The following is a 22,360-nucleotide window of genomic DNA, read 5'->3' on the forward strand; positions in this document are numbered from 1 at the left end:
CAGGTGCATGCACCACCTTGTGCATCTGGCATACATGGGTCCTGGGGAATTGAACCTGGCTCCTTTGGCTTTTCAGGCAAGTGCCTTAACAACTAAGCCATCTCTTTAGCCTGGTTTTCCTTTCTTCGGGGTCCAGAGATGATGGTGAGGATGCTGATGATGCTGATGATTGTTTGGACTTGGGGGGTGATTTTGAAATAGAGTTTTCCCTTCTTGATATGTAGCTATGACCAGCATCAAGTTCACCATGTAGACCAGACTAGCCTTGAACTCCCAATGATCCCTTACCTCTGCCTCCCGAGTGCTAGATTTGTGGACAGGAGCCACCATGTCTGGCCCATGAGACTTTCTTTAAGCAAGCAACCCTGTAACGGGCTGAGTACTTAGGACTTCGCTGACTGAGGGTGAAGGCAGGACAACTGAGACATGGAGGCTATGAGCAACCTGCCCAAGGTTATACTGCAGAGGGCAGGACTGGACCCAGCTGCCATGCTTCTGACCCAACACAGGGCTCCTTTTCGATGCCCACCACATTACTGAAATGGAAGAGCTGGGGCTCTGTGGCCCTGGACAGTTTCTGGAGTCTTCTTTCCCTCGTGTGGGACAGGGACAAGGGCACCCTCTGAAGGCTGCCAGTTCTGAAGGAGCCAGTCCCAGCCCAGCATGTCCCTCCACCCACACCCACCTGTGGGGGCCCAAGGCCTCTGGCTACGCGGGCTGCAGCTCGTCCTCTGGCTTTCTCTTCCGAGTCCCTTCCATGAAGAAGAAGTCCATGTGGGTGAGAGCTCTCCCCAGGGGCGTGTCTACCCTGCTGCCCACCACCCGGCTGGAGGAGCTCGGGACTGCGTCAGAGAAGAGAGGCACTTCTGTGGGTAGCTTCTCTGGTTCCTTCTTATTGCCCTGGGGAGAGGGGGTTGGCTCAGGTCACATACCTCGTAAGAAAATGAGGGACGTGTATGCTGTGGGGACCCCTAGGCTGTAAAAGACAGAGCAGATGGTTTCTCTGTTTGAGGTGCTCTCTGGATATGCTGATTGCAGTTTGGACCTGGGACCCCAGGAGTGACAACCTGGCATCATTGGCTTGTGTGTCCTGGGGCTTCCCAGACCCTTCACTTTTATTCTCTGCTCTGCAACCAAGGAGGGAGGTTTTCTATCCCTTTACCGTAAGACAGCCTCCTATAGGGTGGAGGCCAGAGTTCTTTTGTGTTTATTTTATTTTTATAAAATATTTTATTTTTATTTAAGAGAAAGTGAGAGGAGAGAGTGAAAGATGCAGAGAGAGAGAGAGAGAGAGAGAGAGAGGGAGGGTGGGAGAGAATGGGTGCACCAGGGCCTTTAGCCACTGCAAACAAATTCTAGATGCATGCACCACCATGTGCATCTGTCTTGCATGGTTTCTGAGGAATTGAACCTGGGTCCTTAAGCCTTGCAGGCAAATGTCTTAACTTCTAAGTCATCTCTCCAGCCCTGTGTTTATTTTTAATTGTTGTCATCTTAAGTTTTTACTTAAAGTATAATATTTAGACGGAAAATGCACAAATCATAGTTGTACAGCTCCACAAATGGAATGGACATGCTCATATGACCCGATCTTGATTAAAAAAACAAAAGATCAGTCCCTAGACATTTCCTTTCAAGCTCTTATTCAATTACTCCTCTTAAAGGGCAACCTGGCCTTAACCTCCAACATCAGTCTTGGTTTTGCTTGGCTTTGAACTTTGTATGAATGGGATTGTGGATGTCCTGTCTGACCTTTTTCTATAATATGCCTGTAAGGTTCAATGATAGGCAAAGCATTTGCTTTACAAGCATGAGGACCTAAATTTCACCCACAGAATACATGTTTAAAAAAACTGAGTGCGGAAGCACACATTTGCAATTCTAGGGCTGGGGAAGTAAAGAAAACAGACTCCCTGGAGCTTGCTGGCCAACCAGTGTGGCCTAGTTGACAAACTTTAAGCAACTGAAAGACCCTGTCTCTAGAAAGGTACATGATGCAGGACATCTAAGAGTGTCTTCCATACACGCATGCATATACATGCAAATATGCCTCACACACAAACTTGGATTTATACCACATAGTATTCTGTGTGTGACAGGAGGTGTTAGTACTCTGTGTGTGTGATAGGAGGTGTTAGTACTCGGTGGGTGTGACAGGAGGTGTTAGTATTCTGTGTGTGTGATAGGAGGTGTTAGTATTCTGTGGGTGTGACAGGAGGTGTTAGTATTCTGTGAGTGTGACAGGAGGTGTTAGTATTCTGTGTGTGTGAGAGGAGGTGTTAGTACTCTGTGTGTGTGACAGGAGGTGTTAGTTTTCTGTGGGTGTGACAGGAGGTGTTAGTATTCTGTGGGTGTGACAGGAGGTGTTAGTATTCTGTGTGTGTGACAGGAGGTGTTAGTACTCTGTGGGTGTGACAGGAGGTGTTAGTATTCTGTGGGTGTGACAGGAGGTGTTAATATTCTGTGTGTGTGAGAGGAGGTGTTAGTACTCTGTGTGTGTGACAGGAGGTGTTAGTACTCTGTGTGTGTGACAGGAGGTGTTAGTACTCTGTGTGTGTGACAGGAGGTGTTAGTATTCTGTGTGTGTGACAGGAGGTGTTAGTATTCTGTGTGTGTGACAGGAGGTGTTAGTATTCTGTGTGTGTGGCAGGAGGTGTTAGTATTCTGTGGGTGTGACAGGAGGTGTTAGTATTCTGTGAGTGTGACAGGAGGTGTTAGTATTCTGTGTGTGTGACAGGAGGTGTTAGTTTTCTGTGGGTGTGATAGGAGGTGTTAGTACTCTGTGTGTGTGACAGGAGGTGTTAGTATTCTGTGGGTGTGACGGGAGGTGTTAGTATTCTGTGGGTGTGACAGGAGGTGTTAGTACTCTGTGAGTGTGACAGGAGGTGTTAGTATTCTGTGGGTGTGACAGGAGGTGTTAGTACTCTGTGGGTGTGACAGGAGGTGTTAGTATTCTGTGGGTGTGACAGGAGGTGTTAATATTCTGTGTGTGTGAGAGGAGGTGTTAGTACTCTGTGTGTGTGACAGGAGGTGTTAGTACTCTGTGTGTGTGACAGGAGGTGTTAGTACTCTGTGTGTGTGACAGGTGGTGTTAGTATTCTGTGTGTGTGACAGGAGGTGTTAGTATTCTGTGTGTGTGACAGGAGGTGTTAGTATTCTGTGTGTGTGGCAGGAGGTGTTAGTATTCTGTGGGTGTGACAGGAGGTGTTAGTATTCTGTGAGTGTGACAGGAGGTGTTAGTATTCTGTGTGTGTGACAGGAGGTGTTAGTTTTCTGTGGGTGTGATAGGAGGTGTTAGTACTCTGTGTGTGTGACAGGAGGTGTTAGTATTCTGTGGGTGTGACGGGAGGTGTTAGTATTCTGTGGGTGTGACAGGAGGTGTTAGTATTCTGTGGGTGTGCAGGAGGTGTTAGTACTCTGTGTGTGTGACAGGAGGTGTTAATTTTCGGTGGGTGTGACGGGAGGTGTTAGTATTCTGTGGGTGTGACGGGAGGTGTTAGTATTCTGTGTGTGTGACGGGAGGTGTTAGTATTCTGTGGGTGTGACAGGAGGTGTTAGTACTTTGTGGGTGTGACAGGAGGTGTTAGTACTCTGTGTGTGTGATAGGAGGTGTTAGTACTCTGTGTGTGTGACAGGAGGTGTTAGTACTCTGTGGGTGTGACCGGAGGTGTTAGTACTCTGGGGGTATGATAGGAGGACTTAGTACTTTGTGTGTGTGAGAGGAGGTGTTAGTACTCTGTGTGTGTGAGAGGAGGTGTTAGTACTCTGTGTGTGTGAGAGGAGGTGTTAGTACTCTGTGTGTGTGACAGGAGGTGTTAGTACTCTGTGGGTGTGACAGGAGGTGTTAGTATTCTGTGGGTGTGGCAGGAGGTGTTAGTATTCTGTGGGTGTGACAGGAGGTGTTAGTACTCTGTGTGTGTGACAGGAGGTGATAGTACTCTGTGGGTGTGACAGGAGGTGATAGTACTCTGTGGGTGTGACAGGAGGTGTTAGTATTCTGTGGGTGTGACAGGAGGTGTTAGTATTCTGTGTGTGTGACAGGAGGTGTTAGTATTCTGTGGGTGTGACAGGAGGTGTTAGTACTCTGTGGGTGTGATAGGAGGTGTTAGTACTCTGTGTGTGTGACGGGAGGTGTTAGTATTCTGTGTGTGTGACAGGAGGTGTTAGTATTCTGTGGGTGTGACAGGAGGTGTTAGTACTCTGTGGGTATGACAGGAGGTGTTAGTACTCTGGGGGTGTGATAGGAGGACTTAGTACTTTGTGTGTGTGACAGGAGGTGTTAGTATTCTGTGTGTGTGAGAGGAGGTGTTAGTACTCTGTGTGTGTGACAGGAGGTGTTAGTATTCTGTGTGTGTGATAGGAGGTGTTAGTACTCTGTGTGTGTGACAGGAGGTGTTAGTATTCTGTGGGTGTGACAGGAGGTGTTTGTATTCTGTGTGTGTGATAGGAGGTGTTAGTACTCTGTGTGTGTGACAGGAGGTGTTAGTACTCTGTGTGTGTGATAGGAGGTGTTAGTATTCTGTGTGTGTGACAGGAGGTGTTAGTATTCTGTGTGTGTGACAGGAGGTGTTAGTATTCTGTGTGTGTGGCAGGAGGTGTTAGTATTCTTTGGGTGTAACAGGAGGTGTTATATTCTGTGTGTGTGACAGGAGGTGTTAGTATTCTGTGGGTGTGACGGGAGGTGTTAGTATTCTGTGGGTGTGACGGGAGGTGTTAATATTCTGTGTGTGTGAGAGGAGGTGTTAGTACTCTGTGTGTGTGACAAGAGGTGTTAGTACTCTGTGTGTGTGACAGGAGGTGTTAGTACTCTGTGTGTGTGACAGGTGGTGTTAGTATTCTGTGTGTGTGACAGGAGGTGTTAGTATTCTGTGTGTGTGACAGGAGGTGTTAGTATTCTGTGTGTGTGACAGGAGGTGTTAGTATTCTGTGAGTGTGACAGGAGGTGTTAGTACTCTGTGTGTGTGACAGGAGGTGTTAGTTTTCTGTGGGTGTGACAGGAGGTGTTAGTATTCTGTGGGTGTGACAGGAGGTGTTAGTATACTGTGGGTGTGACAGGAGGTGTTATATTCTGTGGGTGTGACAGGAGGTGTTAGTATTCTGTGGGTGTGACAGGAGGTGTTAGTACTCTGTGGGTGTGACAGGAGGTGTTAATATTCTGTGTGTGTGAGAGGAGGTGTTAGTACTCTGTGTGTGTGACAGGAGGTGTTAGTACTCTGTGGGTGTGACAGGAGGTGTTAGTACTCTGGGGGTGTGATAGGAGGACTTAGTACTTTGTGTGTGTGAGAGGAGGTGTTAGTACTCTGTGTGTGTGAGAGGAGGTGTTAGTACTCTGTGTGTGTGAGAGGGGGTGTTAGTACTCTGTGGGTGTGACAGGAGGTGTTAGTACTCTGTGGGTGTGACAGGAGGTGTTAGTATTCTGTGGGTGTGGCAGGAGGTGTTAGTATTCTGTGAGTGTGACAGGAGGTGTTAGTATTCTGTGAGTGTGACAGGAGGTGTTTGTACTCTGTGTGTGTGACAGGAGGTGTTAGTTTTCTGTGGGTGTGACAGGAGGTGTTAGTATTCTGTGGGTGTGACAGGAGGTGTTAGTATTCTGTGGGTGTGACAGGAGGTGTTAGTATTCTGTGGGTGTGACAGGAGGTGTTAGTATTCTGTGGGTGTGACAGGAGGTGATAGTACTCTGTGGGTGTGACAGGAGGTGTTAGTATTCTGTGGGTGTGACAGGAGGTGATAGTACTCTGTGGGTGTGACAGGAGGTGTTAGTATTCTGTGGGTGTGACAGGAGGTGATAGTATTCTGTGGGTGTGAGAGGAGGTGTTAGTACTCTGTGTGTGTGACAGGAGGTGTTAGTACTCTGTGTGTGTGATAGGAGGTGTTAGTACTCTGTGTGTGTGACAGGAGGTGTTAGTATTCTGTGTGTGTGACAGGAGGTGTTAGTATTCTGTGAGTGTGACAGGAGGTGTTAGTACTCTGTGTGTGTGACAGGAGGTGTTAGTTTTCTGTGGGTGTGACAGGAGGTGTTAGTATTCTGTGGGTGTGACAGGAGGTGTTAGTATACTGTGGGTGTGACAGGAGGTGTTATATTCTGTGGGTGTGACAGGAGGTGTTAGTATTCTGTGGGTGTGACAGGAGGTGTTAGTACTCTGTGGGTGTGACAGGAGGTGTTAATATTCTGTGTGTGTGAGAGGAGGTGTTAGTACTCTGTGTGTGTGACAGGAGGTGTTAGTACTCTGTGGGTGTGACAGGAGGTGTTAGTACTCTGGGGGTGTGATAGGAGGACTTAGTACTTTGTGTGTGTGAGAGGAGGTGTTAGTACTCTGTGTGTGTGAGAGGAGGTGTTAGTACTCTGTGTGTGTGAGAGGGGGTGTTAGTACTCTGTGGGTGTGACAGGAGGTGTTAGTACTCTGTGGGTGTGACAGGAGGTGTTAGTATTCTGTGGGTGTGGCAGGAGGTGTTAGTATTCTGTGAGTGTGACAGGAGGTGTTAGTATTCTGTGAGTGTGACAGGAGGTGTTTGTACTCTGTGTGTGTGACAGGAGGTGTTAGTTTTCTGTGGGTGTGACAGGAGGTGTTAGTATTCTGTGGGTGTGACAGGAGGTGTTAGTATTCTGTGGGTGTGACAGGAGGTGTTAGTATTCTGTGGGTGTGACAGGAGGTGTTAGTATTCTGTGGGTGTGACAGGAGGTGATAGTACTCTGTGGGTGTGACAGGAGGTGTTAGTATTCTGTGGGTGTGACAGGAGGTGATAGTACTCTGTGGGTGTGACAGGAGGTGTTAGTATTCTGTGGGTGTGACAGGAGGTGATAGTATTCTGTGGGTGTGAGAGGAGGTGTTAGTACTCTGTGTGTGTGACAGGAGGTGTTAGTACTCTGTGTGTGTGATAGGAGGTGTTAGTACTCTGTGTGTGTGACAGGAGGTGTTAGTACTCTGTGTGTGTGATAGGAGGTGTTAGTATTCTGTGGGTGTGATAGGAGGTGTTAGTACTCTGTGTGTGTGACAGGAGGTGTTAGTATTCTGTGTGTGTGATAGAAGGTGTTAGTATTCTGTGTGTGTGACAGGAGGTGTTAGTATTCTGTGTGTGTGATAGGAGGTGTTAGTATTCTGTGGGTGTGACAGGAGTTGTTAGTGTTCTGTGTGTGTGACAGGAGGTGTTAGTATTCTGTGTGTGTGACAGGAGGTGTTAGTATTCTGTGGGTGTGATAGGAGGTGTTAGTGTTCTGTGTGTGTGACAGGAGGTGTTAGTATTCTGTGTGTGTGATAGGAGGTGTTAGTATTCTGTGGGTGTGACAGGAGTTGTTAGTGTTCTGTGTGTGTGATAGGAGGTTTTAGTATTCTGTGCATGTGACAGGAGGTGTTAGTATTCTGTGTGTGTGATAGGAGGTGTTAGTATTCTGTGTGTGTGATAGGAGGTGTTAGTACTCTGTGTGTGTGACAGGAGGTGTTAGTACTCTGTGTGTGTGACAGGAGGTGTTAGTATTCTGTGGGTGTGACAGGAGGTGTTAGTATTCTGTGGGTGTGACAGGAGGTGTTAGTATTCTGTGGGTGTGACAGGAGGTGTTAGTATCCTGTGGGTGTGACAGGAGGTGTTAGTATTCTGTGGTGTGTGGTATGAGATTGTCCCACAGGCCGTTTCTGATTTTTACCACCAGCAGTACCAGGGCTTGTCCACTATAGCTCTGTTGAATGCTTCTCTTAGAACATCTGGCTTTTGGGTAAAGGCATGAATGAACCAGCAGGACAAGTATGAATCAATGACTTGATGTGACAGGGCATGTCTCATCTGTTTGAGCTCCTGTTTAGTATTAACTGTGTGCCCTTTGTGTCTAACAGCAGTGGAATAACCAGGTGAATGATGAGGCCCTGGCTCACAGCTGAGAAAGACTATGTCCTTTCCCCTTGGGCAAGCTGTGGGTTTCAGTAGTGGCTGAATTTTGAGTGACTGGTGTGGAGTCCTGGACAGGCTAGAAGCCTGGATCAGAGGCTCAGTGCAGATTGTCAAGTCCAGGAACTATGGGGATTTTTCTTTTTTCTTTTTTTTGGTTTTGTGTTTGTTTGTTTGTTTTTCCTCCAAGGACATGCAGCGATAAGACCACAAACAACCTGGCATGACATCATCGTCAACTTGGCTTTTCATATTGCTCATTTTCCAGACTAGTTTTTGGTCATTCTTTTCAAAGCTACACCCATTTGTCCACTCTTTCATCCATCCAACAGGGACCCAGCGCCAAGGTGGCACTGATCATAGAGTAGATAGATCCTCAGCAGGATGTGTGGCTGGATCCATCCCTGTGCTTGTTCTCCCATTCTCTCTCTCCAGGGTCTCATGTAGCTGAGGCTGGCCTTGAACTTCTGGATCCTCTTACCTTCACCTCCCAAATGCTAGGATTACAGGCAAGCACCATCATAGCCAACTTCTGTCCTTTCTCTTAAGGAGCCTGGCAAAATGAGTCATGTATCCCATGACATGCCAAAGGAACAGTTCAATGTAGTGGTGAGTCAGAGTCAGAAATGGGTGATGTGGCCAGGGGTGAAGAAGAAGGGTCTTGAGTCATCTTCAGATATATGGGGATTTTGAGTTGAGTCTGGGCTACATGAGACTGTTTTTGAAAGAAAGAAAGAAAGAAAGAAAGAAAGAAAGAAAGAAAGAAAGAAAGAAAGAAAGAAAGACAGACAGGAAGGAAGGAAGGAAGGAAGGAAGGAAGGAAGGAAGGAAGGAAGGAAGGAAGAAAGAAAGAAAGAAAAGAAAGAAAGAAAGAAAGAAAGAAAGAGAGAGAGAAAGAGGGAGAGAAAGAGGGAGGGAGGGAGGGAGGACAGGAGGGAAGGAAGAAAGGGAAATAGGGAGGGAGGAAAGGAGGAAGGAAGGAAAAGGAAAGAAATAAAAGGAAGGAAGGAAGGAACAGTGCAGCAGTCCAACCTGCTCAGGACAGGGGTCCTCCCTGAGAGAGCGGTGCTTGTGCAGGGTTTTGAGGAATGAGTAGGAGTCCACTAGCTGAATGGTGGGAAGGGTGTATGCAGAGCCAGAATACATAAGGCACAAATCAAAGAGAGACCATGTTGGTTGGTGTGTGGTGGGTGAGGCTAAGGAGAGGGACAGAGTCATCACTAGAAATTTATGAGTTACCCTAAGACTTTCTGACTCTCACGTGGATATTAATCAGGAAGTTCTATGGTCAGTTTTGCTGTTTGGGGAAATTACTCCAGTGGCAAATGGAAGATGGGTTAGAGGTGGTGACTCGGGGAATGCATTACACAGTTTCATTTTCTTTGTGGGATTTAGCCCATGTATTCTTACACAAGATAGACTCCTCAACCAAGAGGAAAATTTCAGCAGCAAATGTCTGTCATTTTTAATAAAATCAACAAACACAACGGAATTGTTTTCAAAGTGTCCTATATAAATATTTTCTTTTTCACTAGACCCCAAATTCCTCAACACATCTTTTTACTTTACTTATCGTTTCAGCACTGATCATAGAGTAGATAGGTTCTCAGTAGATGTTAGTTGAATGAAGGAAAGAATGAAGACATATTCACTCTGTAAGTATGTTTACCAGAAAGGAACTTCGCCTTACCATTGGGTCATAGTCTCTCAGGAAACCCCAGTTTTCAGCCCTGGAAAGGAAAAACACATAGGCAGAGTGAGTTCTCCCTGGACATTCTGAAGACCGACTTCTGTGATGCCAAGAAGTCCATGTAGCACTTCGCGGAGAGCCAAGACAATCTGTAGCTGAAACGGGTGCCCCGTGCCCAGGGCGGAACTCACAGTGACTTTTCCTAGGCGAGTTACCTGTGCTGCTGAGGGGAACCGCTGGCTGAGGTCGCACCACGGGCTGCTGCCTTCTCAGAAGTCACATTATAAACCCTTAAGAATTGGGTGAGGAAAAACCATTTTCATGTCCCCCAGACCCCTGTAGCCTTCCGGGATGTAGCAGAATAGGGGAAGGGCAGGAGAAAGGAGGGCGGGAAAGGATGCGTGACCTGCACAGCATGTTAATGCTTTTATTTTGGTGAGTGCATGTCCAAAGGTCAGAGCAGGTCAGCAGGTGGCTTCCTCTAATATCAGGTGTCCTTCTCTATCACTTTTCCACCTAATTTCCCTAGGAAAGACTCTCTCATTGAGCCTGGACTGACCCATGAGTTCCAGGGATGCTCCTGTCCCCACCCCAGTACTCAGTGCTGGGGTTACAGACATGCCCAGCCACACCCAGTTTTTTCATGGATCTCAGGGACTGAACTCATTCTCGTGTGTGTGTGTGTGTGTGTGTGTGTGTGTGTGTGTGTGCACACGTGTGTGCCTTCTGAGCTCTATTCCCAGGCTCTATTCTGATATTATTGAAACCAATTTCTTTGAGTCAACAGTTGTGCATGACTCATAATAAAAATAGCCTCATAGTAACCCAGGCCCAGAAAGCCAAGCGCCACATGTTCTCCCTCATATGTGGATCCTAGCTACAGATGATTGGGCTCTGCATGAGAAGGAAAATACTTAGTAGCAGAGGCCAGTAAGTTCAAAAGGAGATATAAAGGGAAGAGAAAGGAAGGGAGGAGGCTACTTAATATGTTGGTATTGTATATATGTAAGTAGAATGATTGAGATGGGGAGGTTATGATGGAGAATGGAATTTCAAAGGGGAAAGTGTGGGGGGGAGGGTATTACCATGGGATATTTTTTATAATCATGGAAAATGTTAATAAAAATTGTGAAAAGAGGGCTGGAGAGATGGCTTAGCAGTTAAGCGCTTGCCTGTGAAGCCTAAGGACCCCGGTTTGAGGCTCGGTTCCCCAGGTCCCACGTTAGCCAGATGCACAAGGGGGCGCACGCATCTGGAGTTTGTTTGCAGAGGCTGGAAGCCCTGGCGCACCCATTCTCTCTCTCTCCCTCTATCTGTCTTTCTCTCTGTGTCTGTTGCTCTCAAATAAATAAATAAAAAATTTAAAAAAAATTGTGAAAAGAAAAAATAAAATAAAATAAGTCAGGGCTAGAAAAAAAAATTAGCCTCATAGCTTCTGAGCCTCCTGTCCCAGTCAAACTGATTCCAGTCTTTTGTTTGTGTGGTTGTTGTAGACAAGGCCTCACTATAAAGCACAGGCTGAACTTGAATTCACTGTATAGCCCTGGCTAACCACAAACTTATAACCATCCTGCCTCTCTCCCCCCAGTGCTAAGATTTCAGGTGTGTGCCTGGCTGTTTCTAGTCTTCTAGTTCTTTCTTCCCCTTTTGAGTCCATGGTTTGTAATAATATAATATAATATAATATAATATAATATAATATAATATAATATAATATAATACCTTGCTTGATTTAAAATTTTTATTTATTTACTTATTTTGGGCATTTAGAGACAAAGTCTCTGTAAACCAGGCTGGTTTGGAACTTAATATATATAGCCTAGGATGGTCTTGAACTTGTTTGAGCCTCCCAAACTCTGAAATTACAGGTGTGTGCTATCATGCCAGACTCAACTGTTTGATTTTTAAAAGTTTAAGTATAACAATTCACTTCTTTTATTTTTAATTTTTTTTTTTCGGTTTCTTGAGGTAGGGTCTCACTCTAGTTCAGGCTGACCTGGGATTCACTATGTAGTCTCAGGTTGGCCCCGAACTCACAGCGATCCTCCTACCTCTGCCTCCAGAGGTCTGGGATTAAAGGCATGCACAATTATTTTTGAAGAGTGAGAGTGAAGGAGACACATCAGGGCTGGTTGGGGATGGAGCTCTGTGTTTGTTTGCCTAGTATGCACAGAGCCCTGGGTTTCATCCCCAAGATGAGAAAGGGAAGGAGGGAGGGAGGAAGAGAAAGGAAAGGAATTTTTAAAAGAAGTGAGCAGCCCGTGGTGGCACACACCTTTAATCCCAGTGCTCAGGAGGCAGAGGTAGGAGGATCACCATGAGTTCGAGGCCACCCTGAGACTACATAGTGAATTCCAGGTCAGCCTGGGCTAGAGTGAGACCCTACCTCAAAAACCCAAAACCAAAAACTTGTATTACAGAGATGGCTAGACTGATGTTTACTGCCCTTTCTTTCTTTCTTTCTTTCTTTCTTTCTTTCTTTCTTTCTTTCTTTCTTTCTTTCTCTCTCTTTCTTTCTTTCTCTCTTTCTCTCTTCCTCTCTCCCTCCCTCCCTCCCTCCCTCTCTCTCTCTTTCTCTCTCTCTCTTTCTTTCTTTTAGGTTCTAGGATAAACAGGGTACCATCTGATGCTAATGGATAGGGGGAGGAAACTGAGCAGTGCCTGTCTCCTTATGGCTTCTCTGCATGACATTTGTCCTCAGGTAGTGGGCAGGCTGCTCTGGAGTGAAGAGAGCTTTCTAATCCATGTAGATAAGGGTGGGGCAGGAATTTCTTTATGGAAAAAGTGACAAATGGCCAGGCATGGTGACACATGCTTTCAATCCCAGCCCCTGGAAGGTAGAGGTAGGAAGCTTTCCTTCAAGACTGCAAGCCCAAAACAAAACAAAACAAAACAAAACAAAACAACAACAAAAACCAACAACAACAACAACAAAAAACTGTCCTCCTAAAAAAAAAAAAAAAAAAAAGATACATCAAAATGGAAGTGAATCTACTTGGAAAGAATAAGGGATTCAGCCGGTGTAGTGGCGCACGCCTTTAATCCAGGCACTCAGCAGGCAGAGGTCGGAGGATCACCGTGAGTTTGAGGCCAGCCTGAGACTACATAATGAATTCCAGGTCAGCCTGGGCCAGAGTGAGACCCTACCTCAAAAAAGCAAAAACAATAAAAATAAAAAAGAAGGAAAGAATAAGGGATTCAGTGGAGCATGGGGGGTGTGGGGGGATTATGATAGTGTATGTTGTCTGTACTTATGGAAGTTGTCAACAAATAATTTAAAAGAAACCCTTTCCTTCTATCAGCTGGATGCTTTATCCCAGCAGCAAGAAGGTAACTACAAAAGGGTGCCAATGAGGTTGGGATTCTGGACTGAATAAAGAGGAGAAAGTGAGCTGAGCACAGCAATCACTGCTCGGTTTCCTGGCTATGGGTACAATGTAGCCGTCGCCTGCTGCTGCCACATAAATGTCCCTTGCCATGATGGACTGTGCTTTTGAATTCCAAGCCAAAATAACCCTTCCTTCCTTAAGTTGTTTTTGTTAGCTATTTTGTCCCAGCAATGAGAAAAGCACACACTCATCGTTAAGGAAATTCAAATTCAACCACAACAGGGATACCACCTCACATCTGTTAGCATAGCTATTATATTAGCAAACAACCCAACAACAAAAGCCTCCAAACCCCCACAAAACCGAAAAGACAATCAATGAGTATAGCAAGACTGGGAAGAAATTAGAATCCTTGCACACAGTGGGAATGCCAAATGGTACAACTGTTGCAGAAAACACTATGGCATTTTCTCAAAATTGGATGAGCCAACATTCTTTTTTAAAGTATTTTGTTTATTTGAGAGGGGAGTGGGGGAGAGAGATGCAGATAGAATGGGTGTGTCAAGGTCTCTAGCCATTGTAAATCAACTCCAGACACATGTGCCACCTTGTGCATCTGGCTTTACTTGGGTACTGGGGAATTAAACCTGAGTCCTTTGGCTTTGCCAGTAAGCTCCTTAACCTCGAGGCCAACTCTCCAGCCCCGATTCCACACGGTTTTTTTTTTTTTTTTTTTTGCTTTTGCAACATTTTATTTCTTTGTTTTTAAAATTTATTTTATTTTTTATCTTTTCACAATTATTATTAACATTTTCCATGATTATAAAAAAAATAAAAAATTACCCTCCCCCCCACACTTTCCCCTTTGAAATTCCATTCTCCATCATATTACCTCCCTATCTCAATCATTCTATTTACATATATACAATACCAACATATTAAGTACCCTCCTCCCTTCCTTTCCCTTCCCTTTATATCTCCTTTTTAACTTACTGGCCTCTGCTACTAAGTATTTTCCTTCTCATGCAGAAGCCCAATCATCTGTAGCTAGGATCCACATATGAGGAAGAACATGTGGCGCTTGGCTTTCTGGGCCTGGGTTACCTCACTTAGTATAATCCTTTCCAGGTCCATCCATTTTTCTGCAAATTTCGTAACTTCATTTTTCTTTACTGCTGAGTAGAACTCCATTGTATAAATGTGCCATATCTTCATTATCCACTCATCAGTTGAGGGACATCTAGACTGGTTCCATTTCCCAGCTATTATAAATTGAGCAGCAATAAACATGGTTGAGCATGTATTTCTAAGCAAATGAGATGAGTCCTTATGATATATGCCTAGGAGTGCTATAGCTGGGTCATATGGTAGATCAATCTTTAGCTGTTTTAGGAACCTCCACACTGATTTCCACAATGGCTGGACCAGATTGCATTCCCACCAGCAGCTGTAGAAGGGTTCCTCTTTTTTCCACATCCCCGCCAACATTTATGATCATTTGTTTTGATGATGGTGGCCAATCTGACAGGAGTGAGATGGAATCTCAATGTAGTTTTAATCTGCATTTCCTTGATGACTAGTGATGTAGAACATTTTTTTAGATGCTTATATGCCATTCGTATTTCTTCCTTTGAGAATGCTCTATTTAGCTCCATAGCCCGTTTTTTGACTGGCTTGTTTGATTCCTTATTATTTAACTTTTTGAGTTCTTTGTATATCTTAGATATTAATACTCTATCAGATATATAGCTGGCGAAGATTTTTTCCCCATTCTGTAGGTTGCCTCTTTGCTTTTTTCACTGTGTCCTTTGCAGTACAACATCTTTGTAATTTCATGAGGTCCCAGTGATTAATCTGTGGTTTTATTGCCTGAGCAATTGGGGTTGTATTCAGAAAGTCTTTGCCAAGACCAATATGTTGAAGGGTTTCCCCTACTTTTTCCTCTAGCAGTTTCAGAGTTTCAGGACTGATGTTAAGGTCTTTAATCCGTTTGGACTTAATTCTTGTGCCTGGAGAGAGAGAAGAATCTATTTTCATCATTCTGCAGATATATATCCAGTTTTCCCAACACCATTTGCTGAAGAGACTGTCTTTTCTCCAATGAGTATTTTTGGCATTTTTATCAAATATTAGGTGGCTATAACTACCTGGACTTACATCTGGGTCCTCTATTCTGTTCCATTGATCTACATGTCTGTTTTTGTGCCAGTACCACACTGTTTTTGTTACTATGGCTCTGTAGTATAGGTTAAAATCAGGTATGGTGATACCACCAGCCTTATTTTTGTTGCTCAGTATAATTTTAGATATTCGAGGTTTTTTGTGATTCCAAATGAATTTTTGGATTGTACTTTCTATTTCCATGAGACTGTCTTTGGAATTTTGATAGGGATTGCGTTAAATGTGGAGATTGCTTTTGGAAAGATTGCCATTTTCACAATATTGATTCTTCCAATCCAGGAACAAGGGATGTTTCTCCACTTTCTAGTGTCTTCTGCAATTTCTGGCTTGAGTGTTTTAAAGTTCTCATTGTAGAGAGTCTTTACTTCCTTGGTTAGGTTTACTCCAAGGTACTTTTTTTTTTATGCAATTGTGAATGGGAGTGATTCTCTGATTTCATCCTCTGTGTGTTTGTTGTTAGCATATATGAAGGCTACTGATTTCTGTGTATTTATTTTGTATCCTGCTACATTGCTGTAGGTTTTGATCAGCTCTAACAGTTTGCTAGTAGAGTCTTTAAGGTCCTTTATGCATAGAATCATGCCATCTGCAAATAATGATATCTTCATCTCTTCCTTTCCAATTTGTATCCTTTTCATGTGTGACTCTTCCCTTATTGCTATGGCTAAGACTTCCAGAGCTATATTAAATAAAAGTGGGGACAGTGGACACCCTTGTCTTGTTCCTGATTTTAGTGGAAAAGCTTCCAGTTTTTCTCCATTTAGTAATATGTTGGCTGTAGGCTTGTCATAAATAGCTTTTGTTATATTGAGATATCTTCCTTTTATTCCCAGTCTCTGTAGGATTTTATCATGAAGGGATTTTGGGTTTTGTCAAACGCTTTCTCTGTGTCTAATGAGATGATCATGTGATTTTTGTCCTTCAACCCATTTATATAATGTATTACTTTTATAGATTTGTGTATATTGAACCATCCCTGCATCTCTGGGATAAAGCCTACTTGTTCACGGTGAATGATCTTTCTGATATATTCTTTTATTCTGTTTGCCAATATTTTGTTGAAAAATTTTGCATCTATATTCATGAGGGAGATTGGTCTATAATTTTCTTTTTTTGTTCTATCTTTCCTGGTTTTGGTATCAAGGTGATGCTGGCTTCATAGAAGGAATTTGGTAGAATTCCACTTTTTCTATTTCCTGGAAAAACTTAAGAAGCAATGGTGTTAGCTCTTCAATGAAGGTCTGGTCAAATTCAGCAGTGAATCCATCTGGGCCTGGGCTTTTTTTAGTTGGGAGATTATTGATAACTGCTCAGATCTCCATGATTGTTATAGGTCTATTGAAGTGATTAATCTCATCTTGATTTAATTTGGGTAGGTCATATAAATCAAGGAAATCATCCATTTCTTTCAGATTTTCATACACTGTGGAACATATGCTTTTATAGTATGTCCCTATGATTTTTTGAATTTCTCTGAAATCTGGTGTGATGTTACTTTTTTCATCACTGATTTTATTAATTCATGTCTCTTCTCTCTTTTCCTTTGGTCAGAATTGCTAAGGGTTTATCAGTGTTGTTTATCCTCTCAAAGAACTAACTCTTTGTTTCATCAATTTTTTGGATTTTTTTTTGTTTCTATTTCATTAATTTCTGCCCTAATCTTTATTATTTCTTCCCGTCTACTGATTTTTGGTTTGCCTTGTTCTTCTTTTTCCAAGGCTTTAAGGTGAAACATTAGGTCGTTTACTTGCGACCTTTCTAATTTCTTTATATAGGCACTTAAGGCTATAAATTTACCTCTTAGAACTGCCTTCATTGTGTCCCAGAGATTTTGATATGCTGTGTTCTCATTATCATTTGACTCTATAAATTTTTTGATTTCCTTCTTGATTTCTTCATTGACCCATTCATCATTTAGTAAATATTGTTTAGTTTCCATGATTTTGTGTATGCTCTATAGCTTTTCTTGCTAATGATTTGTAGTTTAATTCCATTGTGGTCAGATAGAATGCAAGGAATTATTTCAATTTTCCTGAATTTGTTAAGATTTGCTTGTGTACTAATATATGGTCTATTTTAGTGAATGTTCCATGTGCTGCTGAAAAGAATATATATCCTGCAGCCTTTGGATGAAATGTCCTGTATATATCTGTTAGGTCCATTCCTTCTATGACCTCATTTAGTCCAGATGCCTCTCTGTTTATTTTTTCCCGGGATGACCTATCAATTGATGAGAGTGGGGTGTTAAAGTCACCCACCAACACTGTGTTTGGTGTTATCTGTGACCTTAGTTCTAATAGTGTTTGTTTGGTGAATTTGGGAGCCCCCATGTTAGGTGCATATATGTTTAGGATTTTAATGCCCTCCTGTTGGAGTGTGCCCTTAATCAATGTAAACTGACCTTCCTTATCTTTCTTGACTAACGTTGGACTGAAGTCTACCTTGTCAGATATTAGGATAGCAACCCCTGCTTGTTTTCTAGGCCCATTTGCTTGAACCACTGTTTTCCAACCTTTCTCCCTAAGATAATGTCTATCCTTTGTAGAAAGGTGAGGTTCTTGGAGACAACAAATTGTAGGATCCTGCTTTTTAACCCATTCTGCAAACCTGTGACTTTTGGTTGGGGCATTGATGCTGTTGATATTAGGAGATATTATTGAAAGGTGTGTATTTATGTTTTCCTTTTTTTGGGGGGGGGTTCCGATTCTACCTTTGCTCTCTTGTGTTAACTAGTATTTGAGTATTGCTTGTTTTTTTTTCCAGATTCCTTATATGTGTGCTTTTCCTTTTCTTCAGCATGGAGGATTCTTTCAAGTATTTTCTGTAGAGCTTGGTTTTGTCTTCAAATACTCTGTTAACCTGCTTTTGTCATGGAATGTCCTTATTTCTCCATCTATTTGAATGGATAGCTTTGCAGGATAAAGTAACCTTGGTTGACAGTTGTTATCTTTCAGAACTTGGAATACATCACTCTAAGCCCTTCTGGCTTTTAAAGTTTGTGTTGAATAATCTGCTGTAATCCTGATGGGCTTGCCTTTGTAGGTAACTTGATTTTTCTCTCTAACTGCTTTCAATATTTTTTCTTTGGTTTGTGTGTTTGGTAGTTTGATTATAATATGGCAAGGAGAGGTTCTTTCCAGTTTTGTTTGGCTGGGGTTCTAAAGGCTTCCTGTATTTGCATTGGCACCTCTTTCCCAATTTGGGGGAAGTTTTCTTCTATGATTTTGTTGAAGACGCCTACTATGCCTTTGGAGTGGAATTCTTCTCCTTCTACTATGCCCTGAATACTTATATTTGATGTTTTCATAGTGTCCTGAATATCTTGAAATTCCCACTCATACTTTTCTATCAGTTTGTCTTTCTCTTTGTTGACCTGTATTAGATCTGCCCCCTGCTCTTCTAGCTTAGATATTCTGTCCTCTTCTTCATCCATTCTACTGGTGAGATGTTCTGCAGAGTTTTGTATTTCATTAACTGTGTTGTTCATTGCTAGTAGTTCTGACTGGTTTTTCTTTATTATTTCTATTTCCTTATTTATGTGTTGCATTACCTCCTTTATTTCATGAAATTGGTGTCCTGTGTCTTCTTTGAGTCCTTTGATTTCCTCTTTGACTCCTTTGATTTGTTCTTTGACTTCTTTGAACATATTTACAATCATTCTTTTGAAATATTTCTCAGGCATTTCCTCTAACTCGTTCTCACTGGAGGTCATTTCTGATGCATTAATACTTTTAGGTGGATTTATATTGTCTTGCTTTTTAGTGTTTCTTGTGTTATAATGTATATATTTTTGCATCTTGGATTAAGCTCATGCTTGGATTTTCTAGCTAGCTGGGTATTCTTTGATCTAATGTTATATATCTTCAGTGTAGTAGCTTAAGATGGTAGGTGTGGCTCTTAACACTCACAGAGTATCTAGAAAAGTGTTCCTAGGGGTTGGATTTGCCTGCTATGGGGATATTCAAGTAGGCTGAGTGGAATAAAATAGAGGTAGATTCTAAAGTTTAACTAAACACTGTACACATTCAATCAAAAACAGCACCAAGTATGTATGTTACAGTAGTTATTATAACAACCAGATCCTCTATCAACAAAGAGGTTAAGATTTCTGGTCTGTTGAGGGATCCAAGTCAGCTTGTGACCAAGTAATACCCTTCCCTGGTGCAATCCCAGTTACCTTTTTGGATGATTTTTGTCTCATACAAATTGCTGGCTGGGCCGTTGGGCTGCTGTTCTGATTTCTGGAGCTGGGCACTGGCTTTTCCTGTGGTGCAAACCGAGCCTGGCAACTGTGGCCCTGCACAACGGCACCCCCACTGCTGGAACCACTACTGCTGATGCTGAAGCTGCTGCTGCTGGATCAGTCACTGCTGCTGCTAAAGCTGCTGCTGCTAGATCTGCCACTGCTGTTGCTGCTGCTGGAACCACTGCTGCTGCTGCTGAAGCTTCTGCTGCTGGATCTTATGCTGCTGCCACTGAAGCTTCCATTGCTGGTTCTGCTGCCACTGGGGCCGCTGTTGCTGGTGCCTGAGCTGCTGATGTTGCTGGGGGACTCTGCTCTTGCTTGGGTCCCACTGTCGGCTCAAGTTGGCATGGCCAGGTCCCAGGACCGCTGCTCCGTTTGCTGGAGCTGGGCACAGGCAGTGGGGGAGGGGAGGGAGCCGATGCTGCTCTAGTTCTCTCACTGTTCCAAGTGTTTTTCTACCTTGTGATCTGCTCCTCCATTGTTCACTGCCGCTCTCCCTTCATGGTTTCTAGAGTTTGTGGAGAGCTCCGGTGTGAGTGGAAACTCCCATCACCTGGCTTTTCCTGCGGCTCAAGCTGAGCCTGGTGGTGTTCTGGTGCACCACCGCCGCTGTGGTCAGTGGACCTGCCAGGGCTGCTTTTGCCAGCTTGTGTGGGCTTTGGATGCTCTGGATCTCTTCTACTTCCCCCTACCGTTTTAATTTCCTATACACCTCGCTTTTGTGTGTATTTTGGGCTGGAGAGATGGCTTAGCGGTTAAGTGCTTGCCTGTGAAGCCTAAGGACCCCAGTTCGAGATTCGATTCCCCAGGACCCACGTTAGCCAGATGCACAAGGGGGCGCACGTGTCTGGAGTTTGTTTGCAGTGGCTGGAAGCCCTGGCGCGCCCATTCTCTCTCTCTCTGCCTCTGTCTGTTGCTATCAAATAAATACATAAAAATAAACAACAACAACAAAAACAAGTGTGTATTTTGCTGAGATTTTTGGTCTTTTTCTTCCCTAGGCTGCTTTGGCGTGGTACCTACGCTGCCATCTTAACTGCAAGTCCTGTTTTCAATATTTATCTAAAACAATGGGCATCAGGACCTTAAAGAGGTATCTGCACTCCCATGCTCCCACACTACGTTACAACAGTTTAAACAAGGTAAAATGGATAGAAAATATATGTCTGTACGATAGAATATTATTCTGCCTTAAAAAGAAGGAAACTCTGCTATATGCTAAACAGGGATGAAAACAGGCATGCTTAGTGAATCAGGTACAGAAAAGAAACTATTGCCTGACTCCACTGACATGTTATGGTGTCTGGGCAAAGAACAGGTCTGGGACTGGAGGAGGGAGGAGCAGAAGGTGTGCTGATCAATGGATATAAAGTTTCAGGTATGCAAGACAAAATAGTGTATCGGTTACTTTCTCAATGTTCTGACGAAACACCCAACAAAAGCAACATAAGGAAGAAAGGGTTTCTTTTACGGCGCTCCCAGTCTGAGGGTGCGGTCACAGCAAGGAGACGTGCAGTGAAGGGACTGGCCACATGGCCGCTGCAGGGGGGAGGCAGTGTGATGCAGGCTGGTGCTCAGCTCTTGGGAGTTTTATTTCCCCCAGGGGGTAGTGCCTCCCACATTCAAGGTGGATCTTTAAACTTTCCCAGAAACACCCTCAGACACATCTAAAGAAGTGATTTTCCATGGTCATTGTAAATCCAATCAACGATCATAAATAGGTTTAGAGACCTATGTACTGAACTGGTTCATTCAGAAATGCAAGGCTGGGATGTGGCTCAGTGGCTGAGCACTTGCACAGCATTCACAAAGCCCGGGGATCAGTCCCAGGCGCCTCCCTGTGCCCCGAACCAAAAAAGAAACATGAAGACTAATCATGCTTAAAGCCCTGGACTGCAAGTCTTTACACCTTTACAAACCCTGTCTGTAGCTTTTTCTTAGTAACAACAACAAAAGAAAAACCCAAACACTAACCTCACTCTGGGCCCCTGGCAGGCGTTGGGCCTCCCTTGCTTGTCACTTCCTCAGAGTGGGCCTTCCCTGGGGATTAAAAAGGAGGCTCTGCCACTCCCTCAGCTCTTCCCATACGACTGGGGAGGCCCTTTGAACTTAGTTCACATTCTCCCAAGGCATTTTGGCTGCAGGCTCCTGGGAAGGGAGGCCCCATGGAGCCCTGGCCAAACCTGCAGGCCGCAGAAGCTCAGGGGTACCCTTCATTAAGGGAAGGCACGGACCAGCCCATTACTTGAGTCCGAGGTCAGCATTCCTGGGTGTATAGCTTCCCGTTGCCAACCCTCCCCCACCTTCAGTCCATCCCTCCAGCTCCAGGACCAATGCCCCCTCTCCAGTCTGCTAGACAGGCTGAGAGTGGGCAGCGGGGACAGTTGGCCAGCCTCACCCTGCCTTTCCTGAGGCTTCTGCCCAAGTCTGGCACTGAGCTGGCCTCGCCCATCACCTCCACTCCCAGGGTTCTGTCCCTCTCCAGGACCACCTTTTTGAGCACTCTCCTTTTTCTCTAGAACCCTCTAAGACCTCCAAGGCAGGCAGGCAGCTGGGCGCCGGAGGGAGAAGGGAGGCTCGGGAAGGGCACTCACCAGCGCCGCTGGCTTCGCTGCTCCGCTGCCACCAGCTCTCGCCACAGCTGGTCTCGCTGCACGCCCGGGGCCTCCCCGGGAGCCCGGCAGCCGCCAGCAAAGCCTCTGGTTGCAGCTGGACTACTACGGGCAGCCGCGGAGACCGAGGCTGGTGGCCTGATAACGGGGGGTCGGCAACCAGCTGAAGTAGTTCTTTCGGGGCCAGGGGAGGGTCGGCTCCCCATGGAGGACGCAGAGAGAATTTCCCCAAGGGGAACCCCTGCGTCCAGCTCGGAGAACCCGTCTGGGGGTCCTTACTGTTCCCTCACCGGACCCCGCGCGGAGTGTCCGATGGGGACAGAAACCCTCTAGGCTGGGGAGATCATTTGAGCCCAGCTGTGTTTTGAGGTTCTGCCGGTGTTGGTCGTCGCCCTGGGAACAAGCACTTCACAAGTGTGCCCAG

General features: G+C 44.6%; 1 protein-coding gene across 1 annotated transcript; it reads right to left on the reverse strand.

Annotated features, from left to right (window-relative positions):
* On the reverse strand, positions 1-22,316 carry C5H2orf50 (chromosome 5 C2orf50 homolog). The gene is made up of 3 exons (XM_004665667.2): positions 21,919-22,316; positions 9,569-9,608; positions 1-900 (listed from the first exon to the last, which is right to left on the reverse strand). Exons 1-3 carry the CDS (start codon positions 22,140-22,142, stop codon positions 709-711), a joined length of 456 nt encoding a protein of 151 aa, XP_004665724.1. The 5' UTR covers positions 22,143-22,316; the 3' UTR covers positions 1-708.
* Between the last annotated feature and the right edge of the window lie 44 nt (positions 22,317-22,360).

This window comes from Jaculus jaculus, chromosome 5 (assembly GCF_020740685.1).
Source record: "Jaculus jaculus isolate mJacJac1 chromosome 5, mJacJac1.mat.Y.cur, whole genome shotgun sequence".
NCBI classification, from domain to species: domain Eukaryota; kingdom Metazoa; phylum Chordata; class Mammalia; order Rodentia; family Dipodidae; genus Jaculus; species Jaculus jaculus.

Coding starts and splice junctions, on each gene's coding strand:
- C5H2orf50 (XM_004665667.2), bottom strand. CDS start 22,142: ATGGGGAGCCGACCCTCCCCTGGCCCCGAAAGAACTACTTCAGCTGGT. Junction 9,609..21,918: donor CAGCGAAGCCAGCGGCGCTG/GTGAGTGCCCTT, acceptor TTTCCTTTCCAG/GGCTGAAAACTGGGGTTTCC. Junction 901..9,568: donor TGAGAGACTATGACCCAATG/GTAAGGCGAAGT, acceptor CCCTCTCCCCAG/GGCAATAAGAAGGAACCAGA.